The sequence below is a fragment of the Balearica regulorum genome, chromosome Z (genome assembly GCF_011004875.1).
Source record: "Balearica regulorum gibbericeps isolate bBalReg1 chromosome Z, bBalReg1.pri, whole genome shotgun sequence".
Lineage (NCBI taxonomy): Eukaryota > Metazoa > Chordata > Aves > Gruiformes > Gruidae > Balearica > Balearica regulorum.
The window spans coordinates 66,783,353-66,797,402 of record NC_046220.1 but is presented as its reverse complement, the minus strand read 5'-3'; the positions used below and the strand labels follow the sequence as shown (position 1 = coordinate 66,797,402).

Sequence of the window (14,050 nt, the reverse complement as noted above, 5' to 3'; positions counted from 1 at the left end):
CGCCGGGTTGGCAGCTCAGTACGCGAACACGGCCCCGCGAGCGCAGCGGGGATTGGCTGGGCCGGCTGCGCGGGCGCGGCTTGAGAGCGAGCGGTGCCCAGGACGGGCGCCAGGGAGCGGGTGCAGCTCCCCGCCGCCATGCTGCGAGTCCTGCGGCGGCGGTGGGACGCCTACAAGTACCGCTTCGTGCCCTGGCTGGCCCTCAACCTCCGCCGCAAGCGCAGGTGAGGCGGAGGGGCACGCCCCTGGGCAGCGGCGAGCCGGCTTGGGAGGGGGCCTGCCTTGCGGCCCTTTCTGCTCCCCCCCGCCCCGGGCAGGGCGAAGCGGCGGCAGCCGGTGTCAGCTGGTGGGTTTCCCGCAGGGTTTCCCCACCTCGAGTAGCTGCTGGCAGCGGGAGAGAGCTCACCTGGGGGGGCCAGGAGCGGCCGTGGCGGAGACCCCGCTCCCCCTTTCTCGGGGGGACGGGTCTGTCACTGAGAGGGGGCTGCTTTGCCAAAGTGGTTCAGCCGGCTGTGTCACTGCCCCGGCGTAAAGCTCTGATACCTGGGCACTTCAAAATGCTGTTTAACGTTAAAACTAGATAGGTAGCTTTTTCTTTTTTCCGGTAAGATGTGTTTGCCTCTTTTTAAAGGTAAAAGTAGCGCTTGAGCTTAAATGAGTACGACATTTTTATAAGTAGCATAAATTAAAATCTCCCAAGTCAGCATTGTATTTGGTCTTGCCTCGTTTAAAATGTAATGAACTTTTTATATATTTTTGTAAACTTCAGTAATAACATATATTTGATTTTTGGTATGTTTGTCACTAAGAGCTCAGTGGGGTTTAACCTACTTGCCTTGCTGTAAATACATCAGATGATGGTTTTACAGTAGGACAGAAATGAAAGAATATTCTTTAGAGTTTGGTTTTGAAACAACAGTGCATATAGCTTGCTGCTGTAAAAATGGTTCTTCTGTATTTTATTTAGGAAAAATGTAATCTTAAAGTAATTTTTTTCTTTACAGGACGCTCCGATATGTTCCTGAAAGTTCCCAAGACAAAATTATCTCTGATGAAGATGTCTTTGAAACACTACTGAAAACATTTAAAGCTCTGTTCATAAATGACTTAAGTAGACAAGCACATATTTTGACCTTACTTCCAGAAATCAAATGTAAATATCTGGGATTACTGACTGTTGAGCAGAAGCAATCAACAGTAAATTCACATAACCGTCAGAGTCAACATGTGCTTAGTCCAGAGGAAGTCCTGTTTAATACACTAGGATTCAGTATTACTCGAGACCGAAGTTCCCTGGTGTCTGCTGGGACTGGAGTCTTTGTTACCAAAGGTTTTGTACCAAAGGGGACAGTTGTATCTATGTATCCTGGTAATGAAATGTTCTTTTTTCTCATTAATTTTAGATGTGATTTCTAACCATCTAATTATAGAATGCCAAAGTTCTACACTAGTTTTTATTTTACAGGTTTTATTTCTGTCATTCCTTGACAAAATCACAAGTGATGGTAAATGAGAATATTTCTGTATAAACTGCCTAGAGTTCTTTGGGAAATAAGCAAAGCAATATTGGTGGGGTAATTTTGTTTGTAAAAAAAAACTTCCAATACTTTTTCAGCTGCCAGAAAAGTTGTTCCAGATTCTGTAAACACAATTGGATGGGAGCAATTCCAAGTAGATGAACAATACAGTTGAATTTTTTGGATTTCTGTTTTGGATAAGGATCTGAAAATAGGGGTTTGAGATCACACAGATCATAAGACTATGATCTTTTTCAGACCACAAAAATACAAATTGGAGAATGAAAATAAACCCCTTATTTAGTGGAACTCTCTTCCATAAAGCATGTTTGGATAATCAGCACTTCTCTGTTCCTCCTCCTCATTTCTTGGAACTGTATTTGCTTACATTTCTTAAAAAGATTTGTAATTCTGTCAGTACGGCCAAGGTAGGACAGCTCTGCTGAAATGCTTTGGATTTGTCCAGAGAATCATCCCCTGGGTGCGGTCTCTACCTTATGCCAACATTGCAGGATCGAGACCAGGCCAAGCATTGGGTGGCAGAGCATGTTTTCCCATGCCAAGGCAGGAGTGTCTGGCTGTTACCATTGACTGATAAATTGAGTAATTGTCAAGTGGCAATCACAGAGAATGAGCGTGTGACCTTGCAGCTCGCTTTCAGATTTCAGGCACATAGTAAACATGAGTGTAGGCTCATTGAGAGTCTCCTCTAGCAGCTTATCTAGTGAAAAAAGAGGATGAGCTGGTGAAATGCCTTGTTTTTTCAGGGGTATGAAGAAAACTGCAGGGCTGCTGGCTGGGGAAGGCACCCTGTGGAGAGAAGCAGGTCAGTGCTCTCCTGCCTGTTGTTTGGCAGTGAGTGCAGCCTGCCAGCGGGGCTTTCACCTAACTCCTTGTGAGGTTCAATGGAGGATTTCTGCAGAGGGTTGCTGAAGACGTAGTGGGTGCAAGACGTGAGACTGCAATGTCATGAAAAATTGGAAGCCAGTCTGCTGTCAGTTTTCTGTGCTTGGAACCCAGGGCAGTTGAAATCCTGTCCACAAATTTGGGAAACGATCTGCTGAAATGATTTGTCTGTTCTTGGTTTGGCCTTTGCCTTCTCCTGTACCAAGCCAAATCTCTGATCAGGGTGGTGGAGGGGGGCCTTTAAGGTTCTTTGCTGTCCGTGTGTGTGCGCTTTTCAAAGTGTCCTGACACAGTAGTAACAAAACAGTATTTTCAGTTGTGCTTTTCTGAACAAACATCACTTGCTGTTTTCCTCTCTGAAGCAGGCCAGTTTGGCTATGATGCTGTATCTACCTCACATCAATACTGAACACAGGCCTTCTCTTCAATGATTTCCTTCAGTGGCTTCTCTCTGGAATATCTTGGCTCATGTTGATTTTTTTTGCATCCCGCAAAGATGTGTCTAAAAGCTTGTAGGTTTACAAGTGTTAATGTCATCAACTGAGAGACGAGTTCTCTCCTACCCTCTGTCTCCTTTGAGTTTCTGTGTGGAGGGGACAGGATGATATCGTAAGCCCATTCTGACAGTTAACTTATTTTCTTCTGAAATAATCATATCTATCTTGCAACAGGTACAGTATACAGAAAACATGAGCCCATCTTCTTCCAGTCCCTTGGCAATCCCTTCATTTTTAGGTGCATAGATGGCATCCTTATTGATGGGAATGATAAAGGAATATCAAGATCAGTGTACAGGTAAGCAGTCAAAAGAAATAGGGGATTGCCACTCAACTGATTTTAAACAATGGTACTAATAGTCTCAGCTCCCTGTTGTCTTACCCTAAATTGAGTTATAGTTGGATATCATCCACCTATGTGTATCTTGTAATGCAAAAACCACAAGGGTAAGAGCTGCTGGATGTGATGTGTTACATACTTCTGTCTTCATCTGTAACACCAGTGAGATGTGTTTTGATGTACAGAGACTGTTTCCTGTAAAGAAAATAGTTTTAATAGGAGCAGGATGTAGCATAAACTTTTTTAAATGCTTCCGAGCTGTTACTCAAATCTGCTTAGTGGATGGTAAAAAAAAAAAAAGAAAAGGAAAAAGCTTCCATATGGACTTGCTAAAATCAAAAAGGCGAATCTGGTAACTCCGGCTCTGGTCTACAGATGGGCAGCACTTTAGAAGGGAGCAGTAATAATAATGGTAATGATGATGATAATAATAATATAATATCATCTCAAGTTGGAGGGGACCCATAAGAATCATTGCATTGAACTCGCTGCTCCTCATGGGACTACCTAAAACTAAACCATGTGACTAAGAGTGTTGTCCAGATGCTCCTTGAACTCTGACAGGCTTGGTGCCATGACCACTTCCCTGGGAGCCTGTTCCAGGGACCAACCACCCTCTTGGTGAAGAACCTCTTAATGACCAGTCTAAACTTCCCCTGATGCGGTTAGCTTGGACTGTTTCAGCTTGCCTTAAAATGTAATTTGTGTTTAAATATGACAAGAAGATAAAATTAATAACAAGCAAAATGATCTAAAATAATACCTAATTTGAATATTAATACCTACCAATACCAGATTTTAATTCTGGGAATTAGTTTGAAGTTGATACTGTAATGAGCCTTCACATCTGTGAAGGAGCTGTGATTCACGTTAACACTGTCAGTCATTTCAGGTCTTGCAGCCGGAGAGATCGACTTGGCCCATTTCAAATGAGTGATGAGAGCTGGCTCACAGCTGCCCTGCAGAACCCACTGGCGGTGGGACAGTATGTCAACAACTGCTCACATGGTGAGTTGCCAGGTAAATTTTCCAGGCTTGAGTTTGTCTTTAAGGATATAAATTATTTTGGAGGTGACAAAGAGAGTCAGATATTGATTTGGACTTGGCAGTGCTAGTTTAACGGTTGGACTTGATGATCTTAAATGTCTTCTCCAACTAAATTCTATGATCTTGGGCACCAATAGTGCTGTTTAAAACAAGATAAGCACGGGATGAAGAGTTTCTGAGGCCTTTTGTGATAGCTGGGTGCTAGAATCCTTCAGCACAGCAATGCTTCAAATATTCTTGTGCTTTTCTCAATGACTCCTGCAGATCCCCCAGTCTCCCTCCTGGTATGTAGAATGAAAGGCACACATCCCGCAATGTGCGATGGTGGGAAGGGATATCTAGCAAAGGACTGCTGGGCTGAGGCAGCGCACAGAGTTGCAGATCAAGTTCTGCAGTATGGTTCCAGCAGACTTCATGAGAAAACCATACGCACAGTGACTTGTACAGTAAGATTCTATCATTGCTCAGTTTGGACTATAGTACTTTTTTTTAGACTTCCTTCCATTTATGCACAGAATCTATGAAACTGTTGGTATGATATAGCTGTTGGACATGAAAAGGGGAACTATTTATTTATTCTGTCTTACACAGTATGTGTTGGTGTTAAGGTTTGGGGGGAATAAATAACTCACAGGAGTGGTTGTGAGATACAGCAAGTTCAGTTGCTATCATACCCAGCCTCTAAGTGGCTTTCAGAGCCTGCGTTACACTAAAGATACCTTGCCTCCAAGTAGCATCCAGAAAGGTTGCTGGAGTAGCGAACCAGGTATTGACTGGCATGGAGACAAAGGTCTGTCCCGTGAAACTGCTGCTTCCAGGTCCAATGTCCACGTAAAGAAAATTGCCTTCCTTGTGCTGGACAGATGGTGATTTTCTCCCTGGCTGTATTTATGACATATTTTGCCATGGGAACATTTTTCTCAAGACTTCTTTAAACTGTAAAAGTAAATGTTGTATATTAACATTTAGCAATGCTGTAAGCTACCCCTGGTGCTATGCAAGTTGTGCCCCTTCATGCATATGTTGATAATCAGATCATCCTGCTTAATGCAATAAGTATGAATTAAAACTCCTATAGTTGGTTGTGTATCTCTTGTGTAAATTCAAATTAGGACTTCAGAGGAGTCTAGTAGCTCTCAAGAGAGGCAAGGTTTTCAGGCTTGATGAAGCATCTGGTACTTTTGCAGCAATACATTTGATATTTTTACACATCTCTAAACCCTATCTTAGATTTTCTTAGTATCATGGAGACTTTTTTTTTTCCTTCTTATTTCTAGAAAAAGCAGCCAATGTGTGTTATCAGGAGTTTGATGTGCCGGAGTATTTTCCAGTAGAACTGAAACAGTATCTTCCAAACATCGTCTACAGCCATGACATAGAGAGGTTAGCAGCAAACCAAAAGCTCATAGATTTGTGTGATACAAAGCACGCTGTATGTGTAAAGCAAACATGGTTGAACATAATAATATTCCATATGAAGATGAGTTACACAAAAGTGTGCACCATTATGGAAGAGTTAGCATTTTGAATAGACAAATTTTAAGTGATTTAGAAGACATTCTTTTCCTTCCTTTTCCCACATCTTTGCAAATGAGATCAGCATAGCTCTGAAGACACGGTTTTACAAGCAGTGGTTACACTATAGTGGGATTCTTCTGAATCCCAAAAAGCACTAGTTATATTTTGCTTGTATTGCAGTACTGAGGTTTTTCGTATGTATTTCAAATGTACTTAGTAACCCTTAACAAAAAAAAAAGCCCTTCTAAAGTACTTTAGATGTAGGCTTCTTACTCTCCTGTTCTCCATGTCCTCTACTTATGTTGTTTTCCTAAAAGTGGGATCGTTTACCCGGTGTGCAGTACGACAATATACACAGAGCAGAGGTATTTTATTTATTTCATGTCTGTGCAGAGATGGGTGCTAGGTGGTAATTCCACAAAGCTAGCAGCTACACAGAGAATCTACAATGTATTTATCTTGTTACCAGATTAGAAAAACCTGCTTAAATTTACACTAATAGGTTAGTAATTACTGCATTGTCTACTATTGGTCAAGCATATTTAAATTAGCACGCATGCTCCTTGACAGTGTGTGTGGGTAATTTGCATAGTCCTTTGAGTGGGTGGTCGTGAACTCCCCCAGCCACCTTTACCTTTCCCCTAGTTACTGTCAATTTTTGTTGACTTCAGGCCTCTCTGGTAATCACCCAGCTCTTGGCGCCTTCTGGGGAAGGACGTTTCTATTTTATCAGTTTTTTGGCTCTTCTTCAAGGATACTTTTTAGCAAAGCATGTTTTTTATCAGTTCTTCGTCTCTTCCTCAAAGGTATAGTTGTTAGCAAAGCACAGTAGTGCATTTAACCCTAAATTAAACAGTGTCTAAGCACTAAACCAAACACATTTCTGTCCCTGTAAAGTGGAAAATTCTACTTTATAGATATCAATGTGAGAAATAAGCAGATGAATTTGCAAGGAGAAACCTAAAATTAATTTGTAGAGACAAATGAAATACTAAGCAATATAAAGGCATGGAACTTTTAGTTACTCTACACAATTACAGCATCCTCATTATGTCCTGAAAAACCACCTCTTTTAGAAAGTAACTTAGGAACCTTTCTCAGATTTTTGTTTGGAAATGTGGGAAAAGTGTCAATTAAATGAATACAGGCAACAAGGACAGACAATATGTCTGGAAGTGTGCGTCCTGTACTGGGATGTGGTCAAGAATAACTTTCAAGAGAGAGAAAGTAAGTTGTAATGATGGTCCTGAATTTAACACCAAAGAAATTGCACTTCTGGTCCAGTTGTTACCTTCAGGAATGAAATAATCCTCTTCATCTAGAGGATGCATATGGATTTCAGAACAGATGATCTAGACTTTTAATGTAATTCTGGAGCCATTTTAAACCTCTGGAGAAAGTTACGGTGCGTATTGGGAAAATGGCTTTTCTGATTAAACTTAGACTTTGTTGAGACAGGGTTAGGGATGCACTTGTAATCTGCAGATAAATAAATGCTAATAAAAGAAGAGAGAAAACTGAGCTTTCAGGAAGCCTGGATGCCATACTTGAAGTGTGAAAGTTCAACGAGCAGAGCTAAGCTATGGGACCATTTCAGGAAGGTAGAATTTTGCTCTCTTCCTTGGAATCTGTCTAAGAAAATAGAGTGTTTCAGTCATCAGTTCTCCCTTTGTACAGCCACTAGACAGAAGAGCCCATCTGCTTCTAGCTGCTTGTTTTGATATTGATATTTACTGTGCTAACAATGTAGGTAATCTGGTTCTTAAATCTTTTTCTGTCTTGTAAAAGAGTTCTTAGTACTTGTTTATCTTTTTGTTGTTGATATGTTTCAGAATGCCCTCACACTAAATTTCTTAGTGGAGACTGGGTTGATGCTGTTCTTCACTTCCACATTCATCAGCATCAGAAGAATGTGCTCTCCTTCCTAGAACTTCAGCTATAGGGCAAGGTCATTTACTTAAAGGAAGTTTAGAGGTGTGGGTTGCTAAACCTCGCAGTAAGAAAACTGTTTGTCAGCCACTCATTTCAGCATGGGGTTTGTGGAATATGCACCCACAATTACAGATCGCAGCAGGTCTCTGTGCAGTTCAGAGCTGTTTGTCTGGATGTTGCTGGGCTGAGAGTGGGTTTAGCCAACGAGCACCTGTAGGTAGGTGTGTCCAGAGGAGTAATTTCTGCTCCATGAACTTCGCTGCAGCTTCTCGTCCTGTCTGTATCAGTGTCTTTTTATCTGTCCTGACTAATTATTTTATTTTCTGAATAATTGTGTGAATGGAAACATTATTTGCATACCCACATAGGCTGTGCTTTTTTTTTTTAAATTATAGTGGGTTTGCTTGTATTTGATATCTGTATTTCAGTGTTGTTTCTCCAGGCTCCCTGGCCTGCATTATGCATATTATTCCCAAAAGTAATCTAGATGGAGCTGTTGTTTTAGCTCCTTGCCATGAAGAATTTAAAAAATTAAAAAGAAAATACAATTGTTCACTTCTACATGTTTTGCTTTTCCTTTTCTTACAGCCACCTGAGGTGTGTAGTGCTTGTCACTCTCAGAGACATCAAGCAAGGAGAAGAACTTTTTTCTAATTACTACACTGTTGTCAACTGAATTAATAAATTCAAGACTGAAGAAATCTGTGTCATTAAAATATTTACTGTGTGTGTACTTCAAGCTTCATGGGCATTTTTACAGAATGGGGGGCTGTCGCTTTACCTTTTAGAAAGCAAGTTGCAGGCTTGTATTTCCCTGAAAATATTCCACATTTGATGCAGCAGTGAAAATTTAACTGTTTGCATCAATAGTTTCTCAGCTGTCTACTGTTATTGCTTATTGGTGTTCAGCTGTCCATACGATAGCTCATAAAATAAAAACCTAAGTTCTGGACATGTCATTTAACCTTCTAGTTTGCGTAGTTGTACCTGTGGCTCAGTTTTAATATTATGCCATTTCATTTCTCATGCTTGCAATGGACACAGTTTGTAAAAATTACTTCCCTTTTGTGACCTATTCCTCAGGTAATCTTCATAGTTCAAGGTAATGACTAGTTGTTGTTCTGGTTTTCTTGCAGTTGGTCCCTTTGGTTATATGCTTCCTTTTAGAAAGTATTTCAGTGTAGCCAGTTGTCCAAATCTTGTAGTAGCCAGGTTTGAAACAGTGCCAGTATGCACTTTGGATGTGCTGTGAGCTAAAGGCTGGCTTCAGGCACTTGCTTTCGCTGTGCCTGTCTTGGGGTAGGAGGGAAGGTGGTATGTTTCTTGAAGCCCTGTCCAATCCTAGTTTTAGTGGTTCAGTGAAAGTTTCCTGGCATGTGGCAACTTTCATAGCTTTTATTTTCCAAGAGAGAGAACTGCATGTTGCAGCGTGGCTGGAGGAAATAATGCCAACCAAGTGTGCTGTGTATTTTTTTTTTAATGAGTTACTGGCATAAACAGAGCTGCCATTCCCACATTAATTCTTGCTGCTGCCTGCAAACTGCCTTCAGAAAGTAAGCAAGAGACAGCTTGTCAGTCTTTCGGTCTGGCTAAACAGCTTGGGAAAGGAAAATCATGCAGTATTTACTGCAGAAGTCCAAACAAGCCTCCCAGTGAATTTGTGGTTGGCATAAGCTCATGAGAGTGGAGGAGCTGGGAAGTGGTGTGCTCTAATGAATCTGGTAGGGTCGGGGCAGCCAGGGTGCCCTGCTTAGCTGCAAACGCATCTAGTCTCCTTTTCATAATGCAGAGCTTTTTGGTGTCTCTCTTGGTCTCCTTCCAAGCCTGAACCTTGTCTTTCATATTCATCCGGAAGTCCTTCTCAGACAGAGAAGGCTGGCTTTTCAGGAAGATTTAAATAGCAGAGCTATGAGATAGTGGCATGTGGCTCAGCATGGGTTGTACAAGTTTTATCACGGTGCTGGGGACAGCTTCTAGGGGCAGTCCTTGTGTCTTCACTGTGTGGAAACGGATCAGAGCAGGTGGTGATCTCCGGTCTACTGATGAGGATGCTCATCCTCCATCACTCTGAGGATCCCTTGTCTCCTGAGCTGGGCCTCCTCCCCAGCTCTCTGTGGGGAGAATATTGGGCATCTCTTGGATCTCTGAAGAGCAGGTTGTTAGGTGCCTGTGGTGTTGCATAGCTCAGCAGGTTCAGGTTTATGGGTAGGTGGGGAACACTAGTCTCAGCATGCCGGACAGGGCAGGTGCTGCTCATGTCTTCCAGGCTGAGACAATGTCATGTGAAAGCATAGATCACTTCAGCTGTCTCATTATACACTTACAATACTTTTTAAATGACCAGATTTGAAAGTATACTCCTGTCTGACGAATGTGGGACTTTGGTTTACAACTCTTTTTATTGATAATAGTTTGCTTTACTGCATTTCCTGCCTCCTGGATGTGAACGTTGCACAGTAGTGGCGGATTGCAGTGCTGAAGGGCAGGCTGCCTGTCACTAATGGGGTATGGGGGCTGGCTTCGCCTTGCTGAAATTCTGACACCTGACAGCCTGCTTCAGTGACTGCTCGTGTGTGAGGGAAAGCAAGGCCTGGCCTGCAACCGGCAGCAGCGATTGATTTCTGTCTGCTGGTGGCTATAGAAAGCCAAAAAGTGGCAGGAGGAGGTCCAGTCAGGTGGTACTTGTAGGCAAGAAGCTGCACAACATGGGGACTGAGCAGGAGAAGGGAAAATGGAGAAGAAATAATATTCCAGTAAGGTGCTACAGCCTATGAAAGGGCTTCAGGCATATCAGACTTTTCCTTGTCTTTAGATTCCTGTCTCTTCATTAAAAGTGAAAGTCGTTCTAGTTCCCTCTGTGCCCATTCATTACCACCAAACTGACACTGCCAGTGCCTGAGAGGAGGATGTATTCTGATGTAATTTCAGATGTAATGTGCAATCTGATAATAACACAATAAATTTTTCTATGCAATCTACTTATGGTTTGTTGATAATAATAAATTATTCATTATAGTAAGCACAGTCTCCCTCTTGAAACAATTATTTACCTGGGTAATATTTTCACTGGAATTCCCTAAAAATATAGACTGACTTGGCTAACTCTGCCTCTATATGCCTGTATGCTTAGTGATAGAAGGAAAGGAAAAACAACCCGAAATTTAAGGTAGTTTCAATTACTGATAGGCCCAATCTGCAAAGTCCTTCTCCCAGATGCAGACCCATACTCCGCACATGTTAAAATACTATGCTAATTCAAGAGATAATTTGTATACATATGTTGCCAGCTGTGATATTGCCAGCTGTTGTGTTGCTGCTGTGATGTCCTCAGTGAGGATCACCACCTGTGTTGGGTCTGGCTGAGACGGAGTTAATTTCCCCACAGCAGCCCCCATAGTGCTGTGCACTGGTAGCCAGCAAGGTGCTGGTAACACACCAGGGTTTCGGCTCCTGCAGAGCAGTGCTGGCACTGCACCAAGGCTGTCTCTCCAGCATCCCCCTCACCTAACCAGTAGGCTGGGGGTGGGCAAGATCTTGGGAGGGGACAGAGCCAGGACAGCCGACCCCAACTGACCAAAGGGATATTCCATGCCATATGACCTCTGCTGAGCAATAAAAGCTAAGAGAAAGAGTGTGGGGGGCATTTGTTTTTAAAGCATTTGTCTTCTGCCCCAACCGCTACACATACTGAAGCCCTGCTTCCCGGGCAGTGGCCAGACATCAGCTGCTGATGGGACATAGAGAATAAATATTTTCTTTGTTCTCCTTTGCTTCTATGCCCAGCCTTTGCTTTTGCTTTATTAAACTGCATTCATCTTGACCCACACATTCTGTTTCACCTTATTTACTCCATCTGTCCTGCTAAGGATGGGATTGATGATAGAGCTGCAGATTCTGAAGTATCACCAGTATGATTTAGAGCAGGTGGACATGAAATAAGTGGTGTCAGCTCTCCTGGTTAGCACATTTGTGTTTGAAATGCCTGTGCACATGGGGAAGGCTGGGCTGGGAGGCAAAGGGCGGGGGGCAGCTCAGAGGTCACCCTTCCTTTCCTCGGGGTGTTGCTTCACTAGTCACGGCTCTGTGTGGCCGTGGAGAGTGTGAGCAGGGTAATCTGCAGCTCCCTGCTGTGGCAGGACTAAAAGTGAGTTTGTCAGGCACTGAAAAAATTTAATATCTGTTGAACTATTGAAGGGGGGTGTGTGTGTGTGTGTGTGTATATATTCATACATATACACAGGTGTGTTTCTATAGAAGCATACACATATCTGGGATTGGTGCAGGGGCTACAGTTCCCCAGGCAACTCCCATGTCATTGTGACAGGAGGCAAGGGGGAAAGGTGTGAGCATGCGTAAATGCTGCTGCTCATCCTTCCCTCCTCCCTTGCTCTCAAAGCCACTGTTCCTTCCTGACCACTGCTCATCAGACCCTACTGTGCGCTGATCTCACTTGCTGACCATGGTGACACCACCACGCACCCCAGGCTGTCTCACTTCTTTTGTTGTCTGTTATTGCAGCAAGCTGAAACAGCTCAGAGAGGCCAGGGCAAGTGAGCCAGCAGGTGGAGGCTGCAAGTTGCTAATTTGACGCACTGGATCTATGAAGCCATGCTTTAAGATGCTTTTATTTTGCATGTAAAGGTGATGCTGTACTTACCTGAGAGCTCCCTGCTGCCTGCCAGGCTGCTCTGCTCCCTGGCTGTGTGCTCCTTCCACCCAGTCCTGGAGCTCACCTGGTGACACAGGAAGCCAAGTCAATAACCACACCAAAAGGGAGGGATGTTCTGCCGAGGCAATGAACGGCGCCAGAGCTGTTTGCACAGCAGGCAGGCGTGTGCCAGCGCTGAGGAGAAGGGGCGGGTGGGGGTAAGCAGCCATGCTGCAGGGCAGGAGGCCCATGACTTCAGCAGAGCACAAAGGCAGCAGAAGAGCGCGTTTCTGCTGAGGCATCCTCACTTCCTCCTGGATCAGAGGGACAAGATTTGCTGGGAGCTCTAAATTAGTTGTCCTACAGAGAGGGAAGAGAAATCCAAGAACTAGTAAAAAATGGTTTAGCAAACTGGTCACTGGGGTTTATGCTTCCCATCTTTGCTGCCTTGCACGTTGCAGACAAAACAAGGACTTAGGCACCAAATAGCCGAGCACTGTTGAGGCCGCACCTTGAGTCGTGTGTTCAGTGTTGGGCCCTCACTACAAGAAAGACATTGGGGTGCTGGAGCGTGTCCAGAGAAGGGCAACGAAGCTGGTGAAGGGTCTACAGCACGAGTCCTGTAAGGAGCAGCTGAGGGAATTGGGGTTGTTTAGCCTGGAGAAAAGGAGGCTGAGGGGAGACCTTGTCACTTTCTTTGAAAGGAGGTTGTAGCCAGGTGGGTGTCAGTCTCTCCTCCCAAGTAAGAGGTGATAAGACAAGAGGAAATGGCCTCAAGTGTTACCAGGGGAGGTTTAGATTGGATATGAGGAAAAATTTATTCACCGAAAGGGTTGTCAAGCATTGGAACAGGCTGCCCAAGGAAGTGGTTGAGTCACCATCCCTGGAGGTATTTAAAAGACGTGTAGATACGGTGCTTAGGGACATGGTTTAGTGGTGGACTTGGCAGTGTTAGGTTAACAGTTGGACTTGGTGATCCATCTTTTCCAACCAAAATGATTCTGTGATTGCATGACTTCAGGGGCCGCTTATCATTTTAGTGGCAGAAGTGGATGGGTCCTGGGATTACTTTAATGGGAATGTAAATAGTTAACTACTGAGTTGGGGGGAAGAGGTTGCCATTATATATACATATAATTAAAACCATTTTTAAGACTGCAGCATCACAAGGCTAACAATTAGTAGTGTCAAAACAAGAAAGGACAACAGGGTCAGTCATTATGATTTGTTCTAACATTGATCTTTATGGTAAACATCTAGAAAAAGGGAGGTGTGGTTTGTCAGCAGAGTTTTGGATAGGTATTTTGTACCTTCTACTAACCACCATTACAAAGACACTTCCCTTGCATCTCATCATCAGGGGAAGCAAAGCTCATGACATTACTTGGCAAACTACAGCTTTTGTTGTTCGGAATTCTATCAGCTTGCACGATAATTTCTTTACCTGAAGCTTTATTGTGCCAGCCATTGCAAAACCAAGCACGCTGGGCCTAGGAAAGCACTGGCCTTTGACAGAATTGCTATGTGAGATCTTAGAAGTAACAGTGCTTTCCAGGATCCAAGATTAGTGCTCATTTCCTTGAGGGAAAGCAAAATCAAGACAAAAAGCATTCCAAATAGTTTAACTTCAGCATTAAGGCCTTAG

At 43.4% G+C, this 14,050-nt stretch overlaps 1 protein-coding gene across 5 annotated transcripts; it reads left to right on the top strand.

The window, feature by feature from the left end:
• Positions 1 to 8,458, top strand: SETD9 (SET domain containing 9). 5 transcript variants are annotated; one of them, XM_075740407.1, is made up of 8 exons: positions 3 to 224; positions 1,005 to 1,369; positions 3,095 to 3,218; positions 4,153 to 4,268; positions 4,572 to 4,736; positions 5,171 to 5,173; positions 5,585 to 5,690; positions 8,346 to 8,458. In XM_075740407.1, exons 1-8 carry the CDS (start codon positions 139 to 141, stop codon positions 8,431 to 8,433), a joined length of 1,053 nt encoding a protein of 350 aa, XP_075596522.1. In that variant the 5' UTR covers positions 3 to 138; the 3' UTR covers positions 8,434 to 8,458. The 5 variants fall into 5 exon arrangements, with proteins under 5 accessions (XP_075596518.1, XP_075596522.1, XP_075596520.1 ...); XM_075740403.1 differs by lacking the exons at positions 4,572 to 4,736; positions 5,171 to 5,173 and having other exon boundaries at positions 1 to 224; positions 4,144 to 4,280; XM_075740405.1 differs by lacking the exons at positions 4,572 to 4,736; positions 5,171 to 5,173 and having other exon boundaries at positions 4 to 224; positions 4,144 to 4,268.
• The last annotated feature ends 5,592 nt before the right edge of the window (positions 8,459 to 14,050 follow it).

What these genes read in the sequence shown, in the direction of transcription:
- SETD9 (XM_075740407.1), top strand. Translation starts at nt 139, where the DNA reads ATGCTGCGAGTCCTGCGGCGGCGGTGGGACGCCTACAAGTACCGCTTC. An exon ending in AGTTGTATCTATGTATCCTG is followed by an intron (nt 1,370 to 3,094) that starts GTAATGAAATGT and finishes ATCTTGCAACAG; the next exon opens with GTACAGTATACAGAAAACAT. An exon ending in TACAGCCATGACATAGAGAG is followed by an intron (nt 5,691 to 8,345) that starts GTTAGCAGCAAA and finishes CTTTTCTTACAG; the next exon opens with CCACCTGAGGTGTGTAGTGC.